This window comes from Rhipicephalus microplus, chromosome X, assembly GCF_043290135.1.
Source record: "Rhipicephalus microplus isolate Deutch F79 chromosome X, USDA_Rmic, whole genome shotgun sequence".
Taxonomy (NCBI): domain Eukaryota; kingdom Metazoa; phylum Arthropoda; class Arachnida; order Ixodida; family Ixodidae; genus Rhipicephalus; species Rhipicephalus microplus.
In genome coordinates, this window is record NC_134710.1 from 141,020,839 (window position 1) to 141,042,136 (window position 21,298).

The 21,298-nt window shown below is 42.3% G+C and overlaps 1 protein-coding gene across 1 annotated transcript in view; it reads right to left on the bottom strand.

Annotated features, from left to right (window-relative positions):
* Positions 1 to 1,649: 1,649 nt before the first annotated feature.
* PIG-O (phosphatidylinositol glycan anchor biosynthesis class O) overlaps positions 1,650 to 21,298 on the bottom strand; it is a 55,197-nt gene continuing 35,548 nt past the window's right edge. The window contains exons 9-11 of the mRNA XM_037427925.2: positions 19,932 to 20,148; positions 8,525 to 8,820; positions 1,650 to 2,236 (exon numbers count right to left, since the gene is read on the bottom strand). Coding sequence (XP_037283822.1) covers positions 2,057 to 2,236; positions 8,525 to 8,820; positions 19,932 to 20,148 — 693 coding nt within the window. The 3' untranslated portion in view covers positions 1,650 to 2,056. The remainder of the gene's footprint in view (positions 2,237 to 8,524; positions 8,821 to 19,931; positions 20,149 to 21,298) is intronic.

The window sequence follows — 21,298 nt, forward strand, 5'->3', positions numbered from 1 at the left end:
AACAGGCACTGACAGGTGCGTTTCACAAGCCATAGGAAGAAACATTTAGAAACTCTATTCAGAAATTAAGCATTATTCTTAATTTTGAAAACATCTTTTCCCTTGAGGCTCTTTGTTTGGGCCATAGTAACAGGAGTGTTCACATAGCAGTTCAGAAAAAGAAAACACCGTCAGAAAAAGGAAGCACGCCGCCTGCTGCGACTCTATTCAGTTTTCCCAGAAGACGAGCCGTTGTGCATAAGTGACAAGGTGCGCATAGCTACAGCAGGTGGCGCGCTCCCTTTTTCTGATCGTGTCCGATCGTGTCTCAGAAGTAGGAAGTCTCCACACAACACAGCTGATCGTGCCGTGTCGATCACACGCAACAATTGGGACGCTACGATGCTTCCGCTCGCTGTGGCAGTACAATGCATATCATTTGGACTCGTGTCCTAATGCAAGAGTGGCAATGTGGGCTTGTTGGTGAAACATTTGAAAGAAATTTATGTAGCGCGATTCGAAAAAACGAACACAGGAAAGAATAGACTGAGAGGACAGAGCGCTACTAGCAACAACATGTTTATTTTCGACCTCCAAGCCGCTTTTAAGCCATAATCGTCAGTTGAGCAAGCAGGTAAGCACGTGTATTCAGATAAATGCACAATGTCATTTACCTACAAGAAAAGCGATAAATAGGACAACAAAAAACCTCACAGACAAAATCACGTATCACTGCGTACGCAGGAACGCCAGTTCCTTGGGTGACAAGGCAATTGAAGGCTTGCTAATACAAACATATCCAAGAGCATCAATAAGTTCGGCTTCTATGATCAACCGGGTCATCTCATCCTTATGCCGACCAACTATGATTGTACTCTGGAACAAAGGCGGGCACCCACACGCGTGAATGTGAAGAGCGAGAAAACTGCCGCCAGAAGGAATAAGCCGAACTTATTGATGCTCTTGGAGATGTTTGTATTAGCAAGCTTTCAATTGCCTTGTCACCCAAGGAACTGGCATTCCTGCGTACGCAGTGATACGTGATTTTATCTGCGAGTTTTTTTGTTGTCCTATTTATCGCTTTTCTTGTAGGTAGATGACATTGTCGTGCATTTATCTGAATACACGTGCTTATCTGCTTGCTCGCCTAACGATTATGGCTTAAAAGTGGCTCGGAGGTCGAAAATAAACATGTTGTTGCTAGTAGCGCTCTGTCCTCTCAGTCTATTCTTTCTTGTGTTCGTTTTTTCGCCTCGCGCTACATAAATTTCTTTCAAAAGTCCTAATGCAGATTAAAAGTGCCAAGGCTGGATGCGCGAATCGCGCTTCGCTCCAGCAGCGGCTATAAAACAGCCTGCCTGGCGTATTCTATGCTTCGGTGTGTTCGATGTATTAAAACGCGGTGCACAAGTTTAGTTCTCCTTGAGCATGTACTCCTACGCGTCGTTATGCGCAGATACCATAATTCTGAGACACGATCAAGTCCGACCTCTTAATTGCACAGCTGCACACATGCCCTGACTTCTGGAACGCGTCATTCTGTTTATTGACTGACGTCGCACAGGCACTCACAAAATGTACCGTGGACGACACAGAGCCTTCACGGGAAAGGCACAGCTGCAGGGGCAAATTTATCTGCCAAATCTGGCGGCAGACGGGCAACATTAACCCCTAAATATAGCAAAAGACTTGTCCGATTCAACAGAACCTTGCCCTACACATCACTGACTAGTCCATCTGAAAGGAACACTGAGGCAGTGAGATTACTTAGCTGAAAAAAGAAACGTGAAATATGGGCATTATTGTAACTCTCATTGGAATGTGTCATGAAGTGTCTGTACAGATGTGAAGTATCATCCTAAAGATGAGGTTTGTCACGGTGCTGAACCTTAGAGAAATTGTGCAACATGAGTGCTTCATGTGACTTTCCATCCCTATGCACAAGCACCGACTTAACAACACTGCGACAAGTTACACTGTTGCTCACTTCTCAAACCTAAGACTTTTTTATGAAGGCATGACAATCTGCTGTTGAGTCAATATTTAAGGTCTAGCACATCTTCACTAATGAAACCGATCAATCTATATGAAAAACTTCTGCTCTTGACACTATCCTTTGTGATGACACCCAACCAATGAACACTGCAACAATGCCGAAGAATGCTGACAGCACTTGAAAAACAAGCCGTGGGGCAAATATAGTCCACACCATTAGGTGACGCCGCAGAAGCAAGCATGATGCCATTGTGCTGCAAACCTGAAATGCATGAATAAAGTGGGAAATTTATTTTATACTTCAATGCAACTAAACTCAAGACAAGGAGGATAACTGGCAACAATAAACAGAATGGACTCAAGAACAATCCATAGTTTTATAGTGTTAAATAGTTTTAAAAAAAAGACAACAAGGGGAACAAATATATTAGTGATCAGCATGGTGAGCAGCATGATCAAGACTTTTTTTTTCTGACCAACATCAGTGGCTAGCCACTGACCAACATGTGCGCTGCTCAAATGTTCTTTGGGTGATTTAATTCATTTTGTAGCCTTCTACTAAAAAGACTTTAGAGTTTAAAGCAATATAATTATACTTTTTCACAATAATAATAACATTTTAGGTTCTATGTGCCAAAGCCATGATATAATTGTGAGGTACGGCATCGTGAGGGACTCTAAAAAATTTCAACAATCTTTAATGTGCAATGACTGTACACAAGCCTGCACAAGCATACAGCACACAAGCCTCTAAGATTTCGCAGTTGATACTTGCACCATGCTGTTTGAAATAAAGAAAAACACAAAAAAGCACAGGTACGACAAGCAACCAACTAGCTCCCACTAACAACCAACCAGCCCCTACGCTGGCCCTTCAAACAGTTCACCTTCATCAAAATGCGACCACCTCAGCTCAGATTGAACCCGTGACCTTAGGGTCAGTAGTCGAGCACCGTAACCACTATACCACTGCAGCAGACACACTTTTTCCCGAGCTTTTTTCTCTCCCTGATCTACAACATAGTAAGTGTACAAAAACTGCAAGTAAATACAACCGCAAGATTTATTTTTTTTGTGCTATTTATAAAACATACTACACAATGTAGACGTCAACATGATCTCATGAAAAGAACATAGCTGTGGAACGTTTTAGCAGATAGGTTCAAGCGCTTTGACAGCCACAATACTGGAACATTCTCAGGGATTCTGCTAACCAAGTTTCAAGAGTCACTTGATGAAGGTTACAAATACTAATCCAACACATTACGGTGACCTATGCTAGTGGACCAGTTGCAGCAGACTCTCACAACAGTGGCAGTGCTATGATTCATTGGTTCTTGCATTAGAACATAAGCTGTCATTTCTGGCCTCATCCATAGTTTTGCAACATAGTGGTGCCCCATGTTTCTGCAGTTCTTATCAAGCAATTAACATTAGTTACATGGCATACGAAAATGCCATGTGAATTGGGCCTTTATAAATTCAGCCGGTAAGCACAGCATTCCATCTATGCTTTTGTTATTTTTTATGTAATACCGTAATTACTCGAATCTAACGCGCACATTTTTTCCGGTTAAGTGAGTTCATAAATTGCATGCGTGTTAGAATCGAGTACAAAAAAATGAATACGGTCATTATATTGCCATCGACATTTCCAAAATGGCCGACCCCTACGTGCGTCGGCATGGCGCGTCGGCCATTTCTGCCTATGTGTTTCCCACGTGCAGCACTTCGTACGTGTGCTGAGAAGTTCGTCATCTTGTAGTGCATTACTATCAACGGCATGAAATGGCCGACTCAAAAAACTCGACGAGTGCACCACGATGCCACTTTTAAAAGAAAAGTCATCGCGTGTGCCGAAACGGACGGAAATCGAGCCGCATCGCAGTCGTTCAGAATTCCCGAAACGTGCGTGCAGGACTGGCGAAAACAAAAGCACAAGATTGTCGACAGCAAAGATTCACGCAAAGGCTTCATTAGACCACAGCAGGGTCGGTTTCCGCAAACTGAAGAGCTGCTCGGCGAGTATGTGATTGAGCAGTGAGCGGCACAGCGGCCCGTGACGACAGAACTGCTCCAAGTGCAGGTTATGCAGTTAGCCTTAGAAAAAGGGCTAATGCGGGGCAGTTTAAAGCGAGCAGGTGCAGGCTAACTAACTTTATGAAGAGAAAAGGCTTTTCCCTCCGGAGGCGAACGGGCATATGCGAAAAGTTTCCGAAGGAGTTCGATGAAAAGGTTGACAGTTTTCAGAGGTTCGTCCTAAACTTGCGGCACAATGACGGCTACCTGCTTGGGCAAATCGGGAACGCCGATAAGACGCCTCTTTACTTCGACATGCCTGGCACCACAACCGTCGAGAAGAAGGGGGCAAAGCAAGTTCGCGTGCTGACATCGGGCCACGGTAAAACTAGAGTGACGGCAATGCTCCGTTGCACGTCAGATAGGCACAAGCTTCCCCCGTACCTCATATTTCAACGGAAGACGCTCTCGAAAGAAGTCGTTTTCCCGAGTGGTGTGATTGTGCGGGCCAACGAGAAAAATGGGTGCGCGTTGCAATTGATGTCTTACTTTTTTTTTTCGTCGTGGAAACCGGGTGCGCGTTACAATCGAGGGCGCAGTAGAATCGAGTAAATACGGTATTCTAAATGCTTTTAAACTTACACCACATTTTGTGCTTTTGCACACGTGAGAAAGTCGCACCTTTTACATCTAGCTCAAACGGTAAATACTAGTGTCTGTTTCTTCAAGTGAGCACTCCTCGCACTCTGGTTCTTCCATCTACTCACCTAAAAGAAAATATTTAATTTACCTGCAAATGGTTGTCCAAACTGACAAATCAAGTGTTGAGCAACACTTATGCCGTGCAGTGATCACTCTCCACAGTTGTACGCAATGCACAACAAACCAGAGCAATTTTGCAAGCTCTGCCCCCATAGCTTTCCTAACATTGTCAAGTATAGTGGCCTACACTGCAACTTCCCTCGATTTCAGGTGAGAGTATTCCTGAGAAGATACAAAAGACTAACACACTTATCACTGTATCAAGCAGGCTTTTAATTTTTTCTACTGTTTTTGCAATCATGTTCAATAAAACATTCAAACTTGTTCTATAACTGTGCCTGGGCTTCTCCGCGGTGACTGACCTAGTTCAACTTTGGGCCATTGGACTGATGCTGCCCTGCAGTAACCACCCCATATTCATCTGCTGGAAAAGAAATGCCTAAACAGTTAATGGTTAAAGTTCTTTTTTTTGTTTTGTTCAATGAACTTCCGTGAGGTTTTTCACTGTTTAACCATTTTTGGAATTGATTAGCATTACTACATTTTATAGTAATCCTACGACAAATCTCATCACCAGAACGCAATGAATACCCAGCAAAAATACTATTGGCAACAAGGACAGATGTGTACTCCCAAAACAAGACAACACGACAAGATAATCTTCCCAATAGATGTCAAATTGTTAGAAATCCTTTGCGCATTCTTATAAAAGTGGTAAATTTACCAAGGCAATAAAAGAAAGTGCCTGTTGATTAGATGTTACAGATGAGTGCACCACAGCTGAGACACAAAGCCTTTCTAATGAATTTCATCACAACTTTCAAATTTAATCATCTAAAATAGTATTGACATTTAGGCATACAACATACTATCCACAAAAAATAAGCTGACTTATAAACTAAATCTTTAAGCAGCATTTGCGGCGGCTGCATTTCCGATGGAGGCGGAAATGTTGTAGGCCCGTGTACTCAGATTTGGGTGCACGTTAAAGAACCCCAGGTGGTCGAAATTTCCGGAGCCCTCCACTACGGCGTCTCTCATAATCATATGGTGGTTTTGGGACGTTAAACCCCACATATCAATCAATCAATCAAACAGCATTGTGGGTCCTGTACTGTTGCACTTAAAACAAAAGCTACAGAAGATCTATATAAAAATTGATATGTATAGCCATTAGCCCATGTGTTGCCTGTAAATAAAAGTACAGTCCCCAGTGGTCAAAGACATGGCAATCTGCGAGGCCTTCTAAGGCTGAAGCAGTCACAGGTGGTAACCAAACTTCGTGCTATAAATTACCAGCATAACGTATGGTGCTCCCATAGTCTCAAAAACATACTGAGTCATATGAATTATGCACTGCATGTTCCAGTCTAAGTAGCAGAGAGCTGCACCTTTTTGAAATACTCAGTACTAATGAAAGTCACTGAACTGACAGCACTAAAAGTTGTAATTGAACAGTACTAAGAAGTTGTCTGCTCCTAAGATCGAATTCTCTGGGATGCCCGCAGCTGAAATAGTTATCCACATTTGCTCCCATATCAGTGATTTACACAGGCTAAAGCACACAGGGCTAAGCTAAACTCATTCCAATAAAGAAATTTATGAGTAGTGAGAGTATGTAGGAAGGGGAAACATTTCCACTTTCATCAGTCAGGCGCGCACGTATTTATTGTCCGCACAGTAAGTCGGGAAAGATTAGAAAGATACAAAGCATTACTCCTTTCCTTCCTCCAGGCACGCATAGTGCACTGAAGCATCAGGTTGCTGTGCTTGAGAAAATTATGTGACATGGTTTCAATCATGTGCAGCCCCAGTGATATTCCCCATTCTTTTTTTTTTTCCAATGAGAACTTTTTCTCATGGGGTTTTGCGTGCCAAAACCATGATATGATTATAAAACTCGCAATGCTCGGGAACCCTAGATTATTTTGAGCAACTGGAGTTCTTTAATGTAATTCTAAATCCAAAAACATGGACATTTTTTTTTGGATTTGCCGCCGCGAGCAGGAATTCAACCTGCAACCATGGGTTTAGCAGATTCAACAAGATATCAGCACAACAAAAACTGCATGAGGTATCGAATTAATTTTATCACATTAATAACTGTGTTGTGTGGCTCCCAAGTATTCATTTATCATCATCAGGACTCTCATAAGCTAGGCTGGTACAGATGTGTGAGCATGAGAAAGTATGCAGCATTTTTCTGAACAAGACAGGTTGAATGAAATGCCTACCACTCATTTGGGCACTTGATCAGCCACAGCATATGGCACAAGCCTATCTACGATGCCTTAAAGGCCAACTCCTGCAATCATTTTTTACCATGTCAAACTAGTGTTGCTTCTATGTTCCTGAGACACTCATGTCACAGGCCTGATTGTAAAGATACCAAGCAAATTAGACGATAATTTTAAATACGCAAAAAAAAAACAGCGGCGAAACCGAAACCTAACTGAGCAGTAATTTCTTCCCATGACATAAAAGCTGGTAAAAAGCAGAAGTTATACAAGGCGTAGTGGTCTCGCAAACGTGAAGTATGAAAAATGCGAAAGTGGCAAAAAACAGACACTCAGTGGAAAGGTGATCAAGCCACAACAGCCGTACCAAGTCTGTGACTGACGACGACATGTGCACAAGTTCCTTGAAGCTGTCGGACAATGACAGCTGCAATTTGAATGCATTGGGAGGCCAACTAGAATCGCCATTCCTCTTTGATGAAGTAGAACACACCTGCTTAGTTATGTGTTCTCTTGGTTGCACATTTCACCACTAGACGGAACCACCTGTACAGGTGGCTCAAATGTGGCTCCTGCGATCAGGTACAATGCCAACTCTAAGAAGTGTGCAAACAAACTAAAGCTGTTTGATATTGCTGTAAGAATAGATAAGTTTGTGAATAGCTGTGTTTGACATCACGCCATTAGAGTCGCTGAAAATTTATATAAGCCATGCACAAGCCACCTTTCGCACGATTAACGGCTTACCGTATACAAATAGGCCGTTTTCCTTAACAGAAGTGTTTTTATACAATTTTGTTTGTGTATGTGCACTCATAAGGCTCTTTACTACACCTTTTATTTCAAGCAGAGGTTAAAAAATGTACCTGTATGGCACAAACACTGCAGAAAAAGAAACTGCCACCATAAATGTACAGCAAAAACACTCAGAGGGTTAAAGAGAGGACCCAAGTACACACTCCCTTTTGGTGCCCTGAAGATATGTACACATGATTAAGCATAACTTCAACTGCAATTTCAAAATGCAATTTTCAGCAGCACAGTTGATCAATGCACCATGTGCAATTGGTGCCAAGAAGTATCTGCAAACACCACCACAATTTTTAGGCAACTGCAAGAGACACTACTGACAACAGAAACAGAATAAAAGCTCTGACATATCAGGTTTCTCCATTTTGGTCATGTGCTCAACACTTAAACTTCGAACTGTTTGTTTAGATGCACAAGCTAATTGAAATTACAAATGTGTTACCAATAATTACGAGGGCATTAATTATGAGGGATGCCATGAAAGAAGAACCCAGAAATTTGGACCAGCTGGGGTTCTTAAGTATGTACCCAAATCTATACTATGCATCACCTTGTACAGACCTTCACTAAAAATATAGCCATGGCAGATGGGATTCGATCCCGTGACCTTCAGGTCAGCAGTCGAGCATCATAACCATTAGACTACCAAATGGAGGTCTAGAAATCTGTTGACATTTAGCTTTTTACATGACTACATACTACACATGGAAAGCAAACCATACCTGTAGGAGAAGCAGTGCGCAGTAAGCGACAAATGGCATAATCTGTTTCTTGGTAGAAGACACGCCTTGTGTGTGAAAGCTGTGTTGCAGAAGGGGGAGGCTGGCACCTGCCACCAATGGGCCAGCAAAAGTGTTCAACAGCACTTTTATAGCACCAAGGATCATGGGTGACCGGTCGATGGGTGCTCCCACAAATGCTGCTTTCCAATGGATTGTTGAAAAGCTTGCCTGATGGCCTGTGCTAAAGAATCCCAACTGGCCAATCAGCAACCAGCACAGCAAAGGTCCCCACAGGTCTAAAATAAAAGAGAAGTGCAATGGTAAGGAAAGCATTCACGAGGCCTTCAAAGAACACTATAAAAACTCAGGCTACACTAGTGCCTCAAGTATCAAACAGTAGGCCACTCTTAAAGCCATAGATTGGATATTAAAGAAAGAAAAGAAAAAAAATACTTAAGAAATCAGGGGTAACAGATACGCAGCAATGCTAATAAAAACAAATGCTGTAACTATAACATTACAGTTACAGGATCACTTTAATGTGACTAATTAATGACCAATCACAGACAACACAAAAATGAAAGAACGAAAAGAATAAAAAAAGTAGACTCTCAGAATATTGTTACAAACACATAAAAAGTTTAAAGGGGGAGTTTAATGACAGTGGAGGCACGAAAAACCGTGGTGATCGCCAAAGCAGCATCGTCGTTCTTCTCTTCTTCTCCAGCTTCTTTCTGTTTCCATTTGCAGGTACTCTTCTTCGTAACATTTATCCTCTCTCAGATGAAGCCCTCCTGGTGAGTCAATCCTGCATCCTTCGTGAAAATGGCTTAAAGCGGGCAACATGCATCACTTCTGACTTGGGTGAATATTCGGTGGCCACTTGAAGTGAGAGCCGCTGTCTCATAATTGACATCGTTTACACAATGGAGAATAACAAACGGTCCGGTGTAGTCTACAAAAAGTTTTTAGACACCCTTGTTCAGAAGACACTTCTTGCAGACACCCTTGTTCAGTGTCTGCAAGAAGTTTTTGGCTTAAGCCGCATCGGCATACGGGAGTCCACAGCTATACAATCACTGGGAACATAGGTGATGTGTCGGCGTTGACTATCATAACGTGTTTTAGAGTTGTCTTGCACAGTCAATGTACGTAAGCGTGCAAATCGCTGAGCCTCTTCAGCGCAACATGTCTCGGTAATAGTCAAGTCGTCCTGCCTAACAAAAGCAAAGATAGTGTCTAGCATGTGGCGTGGTGAGCGAGAGTAGAGGGGAAAGAAAGAGCCGTAACCTGTCGTTTCATGTTTTGCAGAGTTCAAGGCGTATTTCACAAATGGTAACACTTCATCCCAGTTTTTATGATCTGAAGCAATGTACATCGACAACATGTTGATTAATATTCGGTTTGTGCGCTCGGTCAGTCCATTAGTTCGTGGGTGGTGGCTGTCAGGTGTCGGAACTCGGTGGCACATGAGCGAAGTAATTCTTCGACAACATTGGCAGTAAACTGATGACCACAGTCCTTCATTATCACTCGAAGGAGCCCATGCTGAAGAACGATGGAATGTAGTATAAACTCGGAAACCTGGGCTGCCGTGGCAAAAGATAAGGCCGCTGTCTTGCAATACCGTGTCATGTAGTCAGCACACACTAATATCCACTTATTGCCTCTCTAAGAATGCGGGATAGGACCAATGAGGTCTATGCCAACCTTTTCAAAAGAAGTGCTAGGTGGAGTTATTGGTTGCAGATAACTGACCGGAGCTGAGGTAGGTGGCTTGTGGCTCTGACGTACAACTAACCACATAGGTCTCAACTGTTTTGTGCATTTTCAACCAGTAGATTCAGTATTTGGTGTGACCTAGTATTTGCGCGGTCTCTAGGTAACCATACGTTGGGTCATCGTGTGTAATACGCAGAACATACGTGTGTAGAGAATCGGGAACCACCAGAAAGAAGCGAGCAACCGTTGTTGACAAGTTTCTCTTGTAAAGAAGACCATCTCTGATGCAAAACGGGCCTTTGGTTACCGAACCTTGCCTTGGAGGGAAAAAATATTTCAAGCTGGAACCGAGAAAGTCAGCTGACAGGAAAGCTACAAGGTGGCCAAAGTTATCAGCTTTGCAATGTGTCGTAGGTAGCGGCATCCTAGAAAAGCAGTCCAGATCAGCATGTCGGCGGCCACTTTTATGTGAAATAGCAAACACATATTCTTGTAGGCGAAGGGCCCATCAAGCGAGGCATTCGGACGAGTCATGACTGTTGACCATAGTTCTTCATAAAACAGAGCGCACAAAACACGGGACAGAAAGAGATCAAGACAAGCGCATCTTCTCAATTTTGAAATGTTGACCAGCCAGCCCAGAGAATGGTGGTCTGCAACTATAGTAAACGGGCGACCTTAAACCAAGGAGCGAAACCGTTGCAAGGCAAATACTACCGCGAGGCATTCCTGCTCGGTTTTAGACCTATGCGCCGGTACCAAGATTGCCAGCAGTGGCATGCCGGTGTTTCCACCTCCGGCAGCGGCGTGTCAACGACACAAGGTCCATTGGATCGGCAGCGTGCGGGGAGGGGGGGGGGGGGGCAGTTGGATCAAGACTTAAGAGTTGATGGGGATAGCAACTTGTTCCTTGAATTTTGAAAAAAAAAAAAAAAATCTGCTTCCCCAAAGGTCGAAGCAGTTGAAATGACAGCAGCATGTATTAATATTATTTATTTACAAGTACTGCTGTTTTAGTATTCGAGACATAGGTGCAAATACATATGTTCAGCACCGTCATTAGCATATGTAAAATTATGAGGCCATTTCTTATTTGAAAAGGTCGTGACAACAGTATTTTTGCAGTTACTAAACAATCACCATGTTTCGCTCCTATTACAGAACGACAAAAAAAAAGTAATCAGCGCATCTTGATATTGAGTATTAGAGGTTATTTTACAGATAACGCAGTCTGCATACACTTCAAGTTCAATTTGGGTGTTACTGATAATCTCGGCTACGTCATTTATATAAATAATGAAAAAAATCAACCCAAGCACTGAGCCTCGAGGCAGCCCTGATTAGATCTGTATGTCAGATGACTTCGCACGGTTAAAGGTAAAAAAATTTGAGTGTGATCGCAAGTATATCCGCTATACAATTAGCCACCTTGTTGTCGCCAAGAAATTTGTGAAGACGCTAGAAGTTTGGCATGGCAAACCATGTCAAAATCCTTAGAACAGTCAACAAATATGGCATAAATTTGTCTTTTGTCGTTAATGGAAGCGACAATGTCGTGTACAAATTCACGCAATTGTGTAGCCAGCACAAAAGCCGTGCTGTGATCGGAAAAATATATTGTGTGTTTAGGTATTCTACATAGTATTTGTTGATTATATACTCCAAAAGTGTGGAGCTCGAATAGAAAATGCAGATATTGGCCTATAATTCGGTATTTGCTTGTTTCGAGACTTAAGGGCACGACGTTGGCTAAATTCCACAGTTGGGGAACTATTGCAGAGATTTACTTTTTTAAATATTACGGTAAGATAATTAGCATACCATACTCAGTACTACTTTATAAATATATTTGGCATACCGTCTGGGCCAGAGTGTTTCCTAACTTCAAAAATACTATTAGGTTATGCACTTCAGAGGAGCTCAATTCAAGATTAGAATGAGCAGGTACGTAGTTTGCTGCACGTGAAAAATGAAGGAGTAATGCCTTTATTGGTATAAAAAGCATATTTGAAGTAATTAATAAAGACACTTGCTATAGCTTCAGGATTTGAGGAGGATTGGCCATCAAGAATAAACGATGAGAGCATAGAAAATCCAGGACTAATCAACCTCTAGAACCTGGATGGCTTTTTTTTCGTAAGTGTAGCGAAGATATTGCTAAAAAACGCCACCTACGTCTGGCTACTTCAGATAATAAACTTCAGTGATTTAATTCACTCATCAAATCATTCTTAGAGTATGCTTTTAACATATGGTATCCCCATCAAGCATAAATAAAGCCGCTAGGTTCGTTGCTTCCTCATATTCTCGGTTTCACAGTGTAGCATCAATAAAAAAACTGTTGGTATATTACCACTAATTACACGTGGAAAACATTCCAGATTATCTTTCTTTCACAGCATCTACTTTAGCAACAGTCCTTTCTCATGGAAATTCATTCATCCAGCCATAAACATTTCAGTCGAATGTGATCACGATCACAAGGTGCGTCCACTATTTGCTCGCACAGTAAAATATTTACACTCTTCTTTGGTTTTATCAATAAATTAGTGGAACGCCCTTCCGCGCAACATTTCGAACATTAAAGAATTGACTGGTTTCCAGTCAGCCTTACTATCTTACCTAAGTGAACAGTCCTGCCATACTAGCTAAATTGTCAGTTTCCAAGTTTGCATTTAGTATATGTATTGTAAGCACAATATTGACAACGTTTGACCTTCATCTTCAATTTTTGCTATATTGTACTCTGTCATATATTCATTGATCCCTTATTTAACTCTACTGAATGCTGTATTACTAAACTGTGTCTGCCTTTTTTTGTGTGTGTTTGCATTGCTTGTTATAGCATTTTTTTAAATTTTTTTCATGCTTGTTTCTTCTTTTATTTGGTTTTCTTCATTCGCTGTTTTATGTATTGTATTTCCCCTTATGTTTAATTGGGTGTTACTGATAATCTCGGCTATGTCATTTATATAAACAAAAGCGACCTAAGCACTCAGCCTTCAGGCACCCCTGATTAGATCTGTATGTCAGATGACTTTCCATAGTTAAAGGTAAAAAATTGCGAGCGTGATCGCAAGTAATCCACTATCTAATCAACCAGCTTGTTGCCATACTCGGACCTGTAGGGCCCGAGAACAGACCCTGAGGGCCCATTCTTGTGTCTTTAGGGTCAAAATGATATGAAATGAAATGAAATAAAGTAGAAGTTTTTTTAGCCTCTTGATTTTACCTTCTATTTACTTTTCAATGCATTAACTCAAGAAGCATTATCATTACACTTGAAATGACGATTCTTACGTAAGCACTTTATGCGACGAGTAAGATGGATTATATCTTTATAATAGCATGGGTGTCGTGGGTTCCATTTAATATATTTTTCTGTCACACACTTTCATAGACATTACCACAAAACTTAAGGAGCGATTCTAAATTTCAAAATTTACTACAACATTCAAATTCCCCAAAAGATAAGGCTAAAGTGTCCAATACAGAAGTGTCATCAAGTTTAAGAAAGTTCGAAACAGTTCTGATCTGAGGTCTTTGAGGAGAACACACAAAGTTTGAGGCAACTTCAATAGTATTACGGTCAGAAAATCGTTTGACAACTCCACATTATACACCGTGCAATAGAAGCTTGCAGCCCTATAACAAACTTAGGCTGCAGCTAAGTCTTTTTCATCTGATATCGCAAAACTGTATAACGCTAGTGTATGGGAATACGGTTGCTCCAGGGAAAAGAAGCAGGGCTTGTACAGTGATATCATAGCGTGTACAAGAATAAACAAGCCATTTGCTGATGCCTGCTGAAATAGCGAACGCGCTAGCACATGCTAGCACTCGTGACCATGCCCTTATATTCAATGTTCACAGTTGCGGATCGAGCCTACCTGAGTATACCTTCATCCTCCTTTGTCCAGCAAAAGACCGACAGCGCTTCTTTTCCGGTTGAGGAGCAATCAATGGTAAGCATCACATGCGGAGTGAAGTTATCGTATGCATCCTCCTTGCGATGGAGATAGGCAGCTTGTTTCATCTATGCTTCAGCAGTGTTCCTCTCTATAGGGCTCACGAGATTTTATCCACGGCAATACCATACAGTGTGTGTGCAAAAGTAATTTATTTGGACTTTATACGCAACATGACAGCGATGATGAAAGCCTGTAGAGAGTGTTTATATAATTATTCTCACAATCAAAAAATATACAAGAACCGTCAAAGTAAACTGGCCTTAGTTATGGAGAGCTGCGTTCTCTTTGCTGTAAAGAATTCGTCCGCTGGGACAATGAATATTTCGGAGCCTTTTCCTTCGGTTTCAATCTTGATTATACTGCACTACACTCTCTTTAATACAATTCTTACAAGCTCTTCGACCATTATGTCTTCATAAAGCCTGTGTGCAATGTGAGCGATAAGCGTTGAGACCGTCAGGATTTCGAAATTCTCGGCTACACTCTTCTTATTTCCACCTGTGCAATAGAAAACACAGAATGCAGCGAAATCACAAGTTAATCGTGCATGATAATCCTGCGAACCGCGAGGAAAAACGGAGGTTGAAGGTGGCGAATGCATGGCAAAGCAGGGTAGAAAATAATTCACAACTGATATTTCTTGCATATGGACCATTCTTAAGTATGTGCCCTAATCATGTCACGTGAATCACTGTTTGGGCGTTCCAAAGGGCACCAAAGGAACGAGAAACGCCAAGAGAGAACAACACGCTCGAGTGTGTATCTTCACAAGCTGTTTTAGGGCCCTTATTTAGACAGAGCACGCATGCACGAAAACTAGAGAGCAGTAAAAACACCACAAATGCCACTATCAGAAATTTGAATGCTGCAGAAAAGAAGGTGAAGTGATGCATTTTATGGCCAGATTCTCTGCTCGGGTAAAAATAAGAGAAACGACGGTGCGCCACAAATTAATGTGCGGCAGTGGCGGCGACGTGGTCTCTCTCAGAACTTCGGTGACGGCGCAAACGACGTGAGGAAAAACAGGCGGCGGCGGCGCACAGCTCTACTCGGTTACAGTGTAATGACGTTAGGGCTTGCTAAGAGAATGGCTTTCGTACGCTACAACATGTTCTTTGTTGCCAGAGCGTCGAATGAGAACGGCCCCAATGACGAAACCACTTACGTCTGTGTGAATCTCTGTTGCAGACAAAGGGTCGAAGTGCTGAAGCATTGGCTGAGAAGTTAAGAGAAACTTCAGCTGGCGAAAAGCGGCATGACACTTAGGAGTCCACTGAAAGGCAGTGCTCTTGCGTAGGAGATTTTTCAAGAGGTAGCATATATCCGCAAGCCTGGGTATAAACCACTGGAAATATGAGCAGAGCCCTACAAAGCTACGAAGCTGTTTCACAGACTTAGGTCGTTCAAATGATGCAATGGCTGCTGTCTTCTCTGGGTCAGTTCTTATGCCATCTTTATTCACAAGATGTCTTAACACTAAAATTTTCGGCTCTGCAAAATGCCATTTTTTAGAATTCAACACAAGCCCAGTCTTTTCAATACAGCCGAGCACGGTATCCAAACGAGTGTTGTGCTCATGAAATGAGTGCCCAATAATGAGGACATCATATAGGTAGCACATGCAAATATGCCATTTCAAACCCCGCAGTATAGTGTCCATGAATATTTCGAATGTTGCAGGTGCATTACATATTCCGAATGGCATCACGTTGAATTCGTGAAGGCCATCTGGGGTAACAAATGCTGTTTCTTCCTTGTCAGCTGCGTGCATGCCAATAACTGTGTCTTAAATTAACGGAATAAAAATAGGGAGCCGAACATAAACAGTCTATGGTGTCATCAATACGTGGTAGCGGATAGACGTCTTTCTTGGTAACGAAATTCAGGCAGCAATAGTCTACACAGAATATTCACTGACCATCTTTCTTCTTCGCAAGAATGACTGGTGCAGCCCAGAGACTCGCGGATTCCCGAATCACCCCCTTCGTTAGCATCTCTTGCACTAGGTCATTGATAATCTTGCACTCTGATGGTGCCCCTTTGTAAGGTGTTCGAGGTGTTGATCTGATGACGTATTTGAGAAGCTGAGCTTGAAGACATTTGGCTGCTTTTGGTGAAGTTGAACAGCTTAGCGTGCTTGAAGAGGACGTCGAGAAGGGCGCTATGTTCGCTTTGGTTTAGTGACTGGCTGATCATTTGCAGGAGTTGTGAATCTTCTGAATGTTGAGAGGCTACATGTCCGTTCTTGCCTGCATCATCAACAAGTGCAACAAATGTCGTAGAGGATTCGGGTTCAGATACAGCAAGGTTCATGCCTCAAGGAAACACTGCAGGTTCCATTGAAATGTTAATTGCCCACACACATGTGCTTCCGTTAACTACCGACACCACACAATGGGGAACTAAAATGTTCTTTTTCACTCAGGCCAAATGAATTGGTTCGAGCGTGACATTGAACATGGCAAGGTCTTTAGAAGCGCAAGTCAGTGGAACACACATGGCAGAGCAGGCAGGAATAACCGTGTCCACGTGCAGTCTATCACAGGATGAATTCTTCCAGAGTGCAGCAGGAAATCCAACATGTATGGAAAGATGCTCACTTCTGCAGTCAACTGTTGCTCCACACCCCCGCAAAAAGTCTATGCCCAAAATTACATCATGTGTGGATTGCCCGATTACAGCGAATTCTGTGGGAAAAACTTTGTCGCACAAGGACACATTGGCAGTACAAACTCCCACAGGACACAACATGTCACCACTCACACCATGGAATGTCACACCACTTTTGAAAAAACACATCACCTTTGGCCCAAGAATGTTTTTAAAACTTAAGCTCATCATACAAATAGTTGCACCTGTATCTACAAGGGCCATGGTAAGCATAACATCAACAGGCACGTGAACTTTGTTTTTTAGCATGCATACTGATGGAGGAATATCTTTTAATAGTGCCCGGGATCCTGCGGCCTCACCCCCATTGGCCGCACTGACTAGTTTTCCAGCCGTGATGATTGCGTGCGACGCCACGGCGATGGGCATTCTGGAGCACGTGAAACTGGTGGCAGAGTCAGGCTTTGATCGGAGGCCGGCGATGGGTAGCGCGAACCAGCAGGTGTGCTTGATGGTCCTGGCTTGAGTACCAGTAGTCAAAGGCTGGGTAGCCACGGGCAACTGATCTCGCTCGTATGAAGAAGGGAAGTTGCAAAAATGCGATAAAATGCGATATATGGTCTGCGACACTACAGATGTAGCACATAGGGAGAGGTTAAGACGCTCGTGGCTGCTCAAAGTACTCAGTCGTCTGAGTAGGCCTAGGATGGTAGTAGCAGTCTTCACGTGCGCTGTAGCCAGCTGAGATTTGCTGAGAGAAATGAGGTGGACGCAAGCAGCGTTCGTCATTGAAGGGCAGCCGATACGAGAAACCAGATTGCCGTGTGCCTCTGTAGAATTTGTGGGGATCTGCCGAATTAACCGATAGTTGTCATGGAGCTATAGAAGCCGGAGGTCATGCAGGTTGTGCGTCTCGTACATAGCCGTCCTAAAAGCTGCTGGGGCCTCAAGAGACGTGAGAGATTCACTGACGAAGCAATTCTTCCCTTACAATCTGCCGGATACGCGTGGTCATCCATCACCATGGTGTCGACATTAGCCACCGTAAGGACGTTGGATAGGCGGCTCAATTTCAGCGCTATCGATTGCATCTTTAGCGTTTCAAATGTGCAACAATGCCTCACCACATCAAACATGGAGGTCAAGCTCCCTTTTCCAATTAAGAAATTATACACACCTTCCGCTATACCATTAAAAACGTGTCCAACCCTATCCTCTTCAGGCATCCCGGCACTCACTGTGTAGCAGAGGTTCAATATTTTTTCAGTGTACGTGGTACATGTCTCTTCTGGAAGCTGTGCCCTCTGAACCAATGTGTGCTCTGCCAGCTTCTTTTTCACGTTGGAATCACCAAAGCCCTTTACTTCTTCGACAAAATGATCCCAAGATGTAAACATGTCTTCGTGGTTTTCATACCACACAAGAGCTGTGTCAGTTAGTGAAAACACAACATGGCTGAGCTGTTCTGTCATGTCCCAGCCATAGCTTCAGCTCACCCTCTTATATTTCTTCAGCCAGTCCTCCACATCCTCTGAAGATGTCCCGCCAAGGTTCAGCAAAACCTGCTAGTATGGCAGAGAAGCAATTGGTGTCGCCCTCGAAGCACTGGAGCTCTGGTGCTGGGACATCTCGATAGGCGACAGTGGGAGTCTGGCAAGGCGACGGGTGCCGCGAAGTCCTGGTACTAGTGCCTCCGTTGTCGAGTTGGTTGTACCCCGAACCTTCTACCAATATGTTACTGTACACACAGCAAAGGTTTAAACGGGGAGTTTAATGAGAGCGGAGGCACGAAAGACCATGGTGATCGCCGAAGCAGCATCGTGGTTCCTCTCTTCTTCTCCAGCTTCCCTCAGTTTCCACTTGCAGGTACACTTCATTGTAACAATATAAAAGAATGCACTAAGTTTCGCAACATAATGCTGTTGACAGAGGGCCAATATTTGCAAAAAAAAGAGGGAAGCCATGAAACTAGCCACCTCAAACAATAACACCATTACTGCTATAGCTTTTGTGCCAGATAAACAAAAAGAATATCCAGTCAACAACATGCATTTGTTTCACTAATGATATAGCCTTTTCCCATAAGAATCCAGTCTAAGAAAGCCAATCTACAATGCTAGTTTTGCAGCAGGTGATTTAGAGATTAATTAAAGAGAGTGTTAAATTGAAAAGCAACAAATGTTAACTCATACATGTTACAGACAATATTATTTCTAGAAAAACATTTTGGAACATGTGCTGCATATACAATGTAATCTGTAAAGTAATCAATGATGTTCTAAATGGAAGTGTGCACGCATGACATGCATGCATGGACGCACACAAACATACAGATACACATACACAATCTAAAATGTCACAAAACCTGAATATACTGAGTATGCTAATCAAAATAAACTCAATGATTGGAGTGGTGAAGACATGTTTAAGAAAAGAAATGATAGCCAATATTGATGAGTGTTCAAAGATCTGTGGCCCATTCTGATGTAACTGGAGTAAAATTAAAACCAAAAGATAGACATGAAAAGATGCCTTTAGTGAATTAGCATGATGTAAAAACATTGGTTTATGCACTCTTAGATAAGTATTGAGTATTTGCCTGTTCTTTACCAGCACTATGCGAATTGCGAGCTATAACAAAACCTGAAGCTTGATCTACCATTTAAAAGCTCTTCATAACTCTAATGTTGCAAGGCGTGAACCAATGTACTAAGCACAATATCAAAATGCAACATGCATAAAAAAATTCGCTTTTTGCCTCTACATAGTGGGCATGATTATCAACGTCTGGAGGCACATCGCAAGCCTCCTCCACTCTTACTGAATGGACCTCTTCGTGGGCCGCACAGCAGCTATCAGGATTAAGTGTAAAAGCTTATTTTAACCAAATCAAAGGATTAAGCAGATCTGCAGGTCAGGCCCACACGATACAGATACACACTGCTCCTCGCTGTCACATCAATGAAATAAACTGTGCGACAGAAAAAGAACACCTTGCTTTCATAATGACACTAATCTCTGAACGAATGCAAATCTCCGGTTGTGAACCCATCAACATCCTGGAAGAAAAAGTGCACTGAAAAGCATCCATAAGGTACTCTTACCTGTCGAAGGCCATGAACACCACAGGTGTGAAAGTCCCCACAGGGCAGCAACCATCATGCAAAGTGGCACGGCATAACTTTCACCAGCCAGCGTCAAAAGGAACAGCAAAGCAGATGCAGGCAGCAGGCTCACAATGCCCATAGGTGAGCAGGGCATGGCCCAACCAAGTAATGCCAAAGCTATGCTGACTAGCATGGCTGTGTTTGGAAGCAGCTCCTGAGTTGGAAGACAAAATCGCTTGAGAAATTCATAACTCTTTGCTACAATAGAAAAAATTCCCACTCAAACATGGATATCAATTAACGAGGTGCTGAGATGGGCAAGCTGAAACAGCTGTCATGATGGTGACAAGCACACTAAATGAGTCAGGGACCAAAAAATCTTGATCACTTATAGGTTTCTTTATCTGATTTTTTTAGTGTGATACCTACCATCATGACAAACATCAATATAGTCGGGAGAAAAAATTAAATAAAAATTCACAGTCAATTATCAAATACCATTTTCTTATACTTAAACAAATAAAATACAAAAGTAGTATGAGGATCAAATGACAAAATAAATGTTTACTACATCCAACCCCATTATAAGAAAAACTGATATAAGAGACAAATGGGTGTAAGAGACACCAGTGTGCCTACAGTAAAATACGGGTTGATAAGAAGATGTATACAAGGTCCTCTGCTCATAAAAGACATCCCATATAAAAGACAAGAATTGCTGCCCAAAGCATGCCTCTTATAAAGGGGCAAAATGTATTTCATTTCCGTAATTCCACTCACAACTATATATCATGTATGGTGCATCAGTTACAGCAACAATATAGGAAGATCATGTTACTAAATGGATGTGTTGTGCTATGTTTGACAGAGTGTAATGCGAGAGCATTGTAAGTCAGTATAAAGGGATACAAATGTGGTTAGAATAGCATTACCCGAATTAATTCAACTGAGTCAACAGTCTGCTAGAAGCTGAGGCATCATTGATGAATAAATTAATATTATTGCACAAATTCAACTGTTCGATCTGTAGACTTTTGAGCAGCTGTTTTTGAGACTTTTGAGTAGTAGCAACAGTTTTTTTCAGTACAAAATAACTTAAATTGATCAGAATTCACAGCTCTCTTTCTCCCTCTGGAAAACAAAAAGCTATCTTTCATGGATGAACACAAGTAAATTTTAACTCTGATGAAAGCAGGCCCTCCTGTCAAAACATTAGTAAAGATTGTGCTTCGTTCGTTTGTCCTCTTTATTTTTCCGACTGTGCTTCCTACTAGAACCATTGAACTATATATCTATATATATTCAGCAGGTTAGTTGGGCTATGACAAATGTGCCCATTTTTCTTTATACAGTTAAACCTGCAT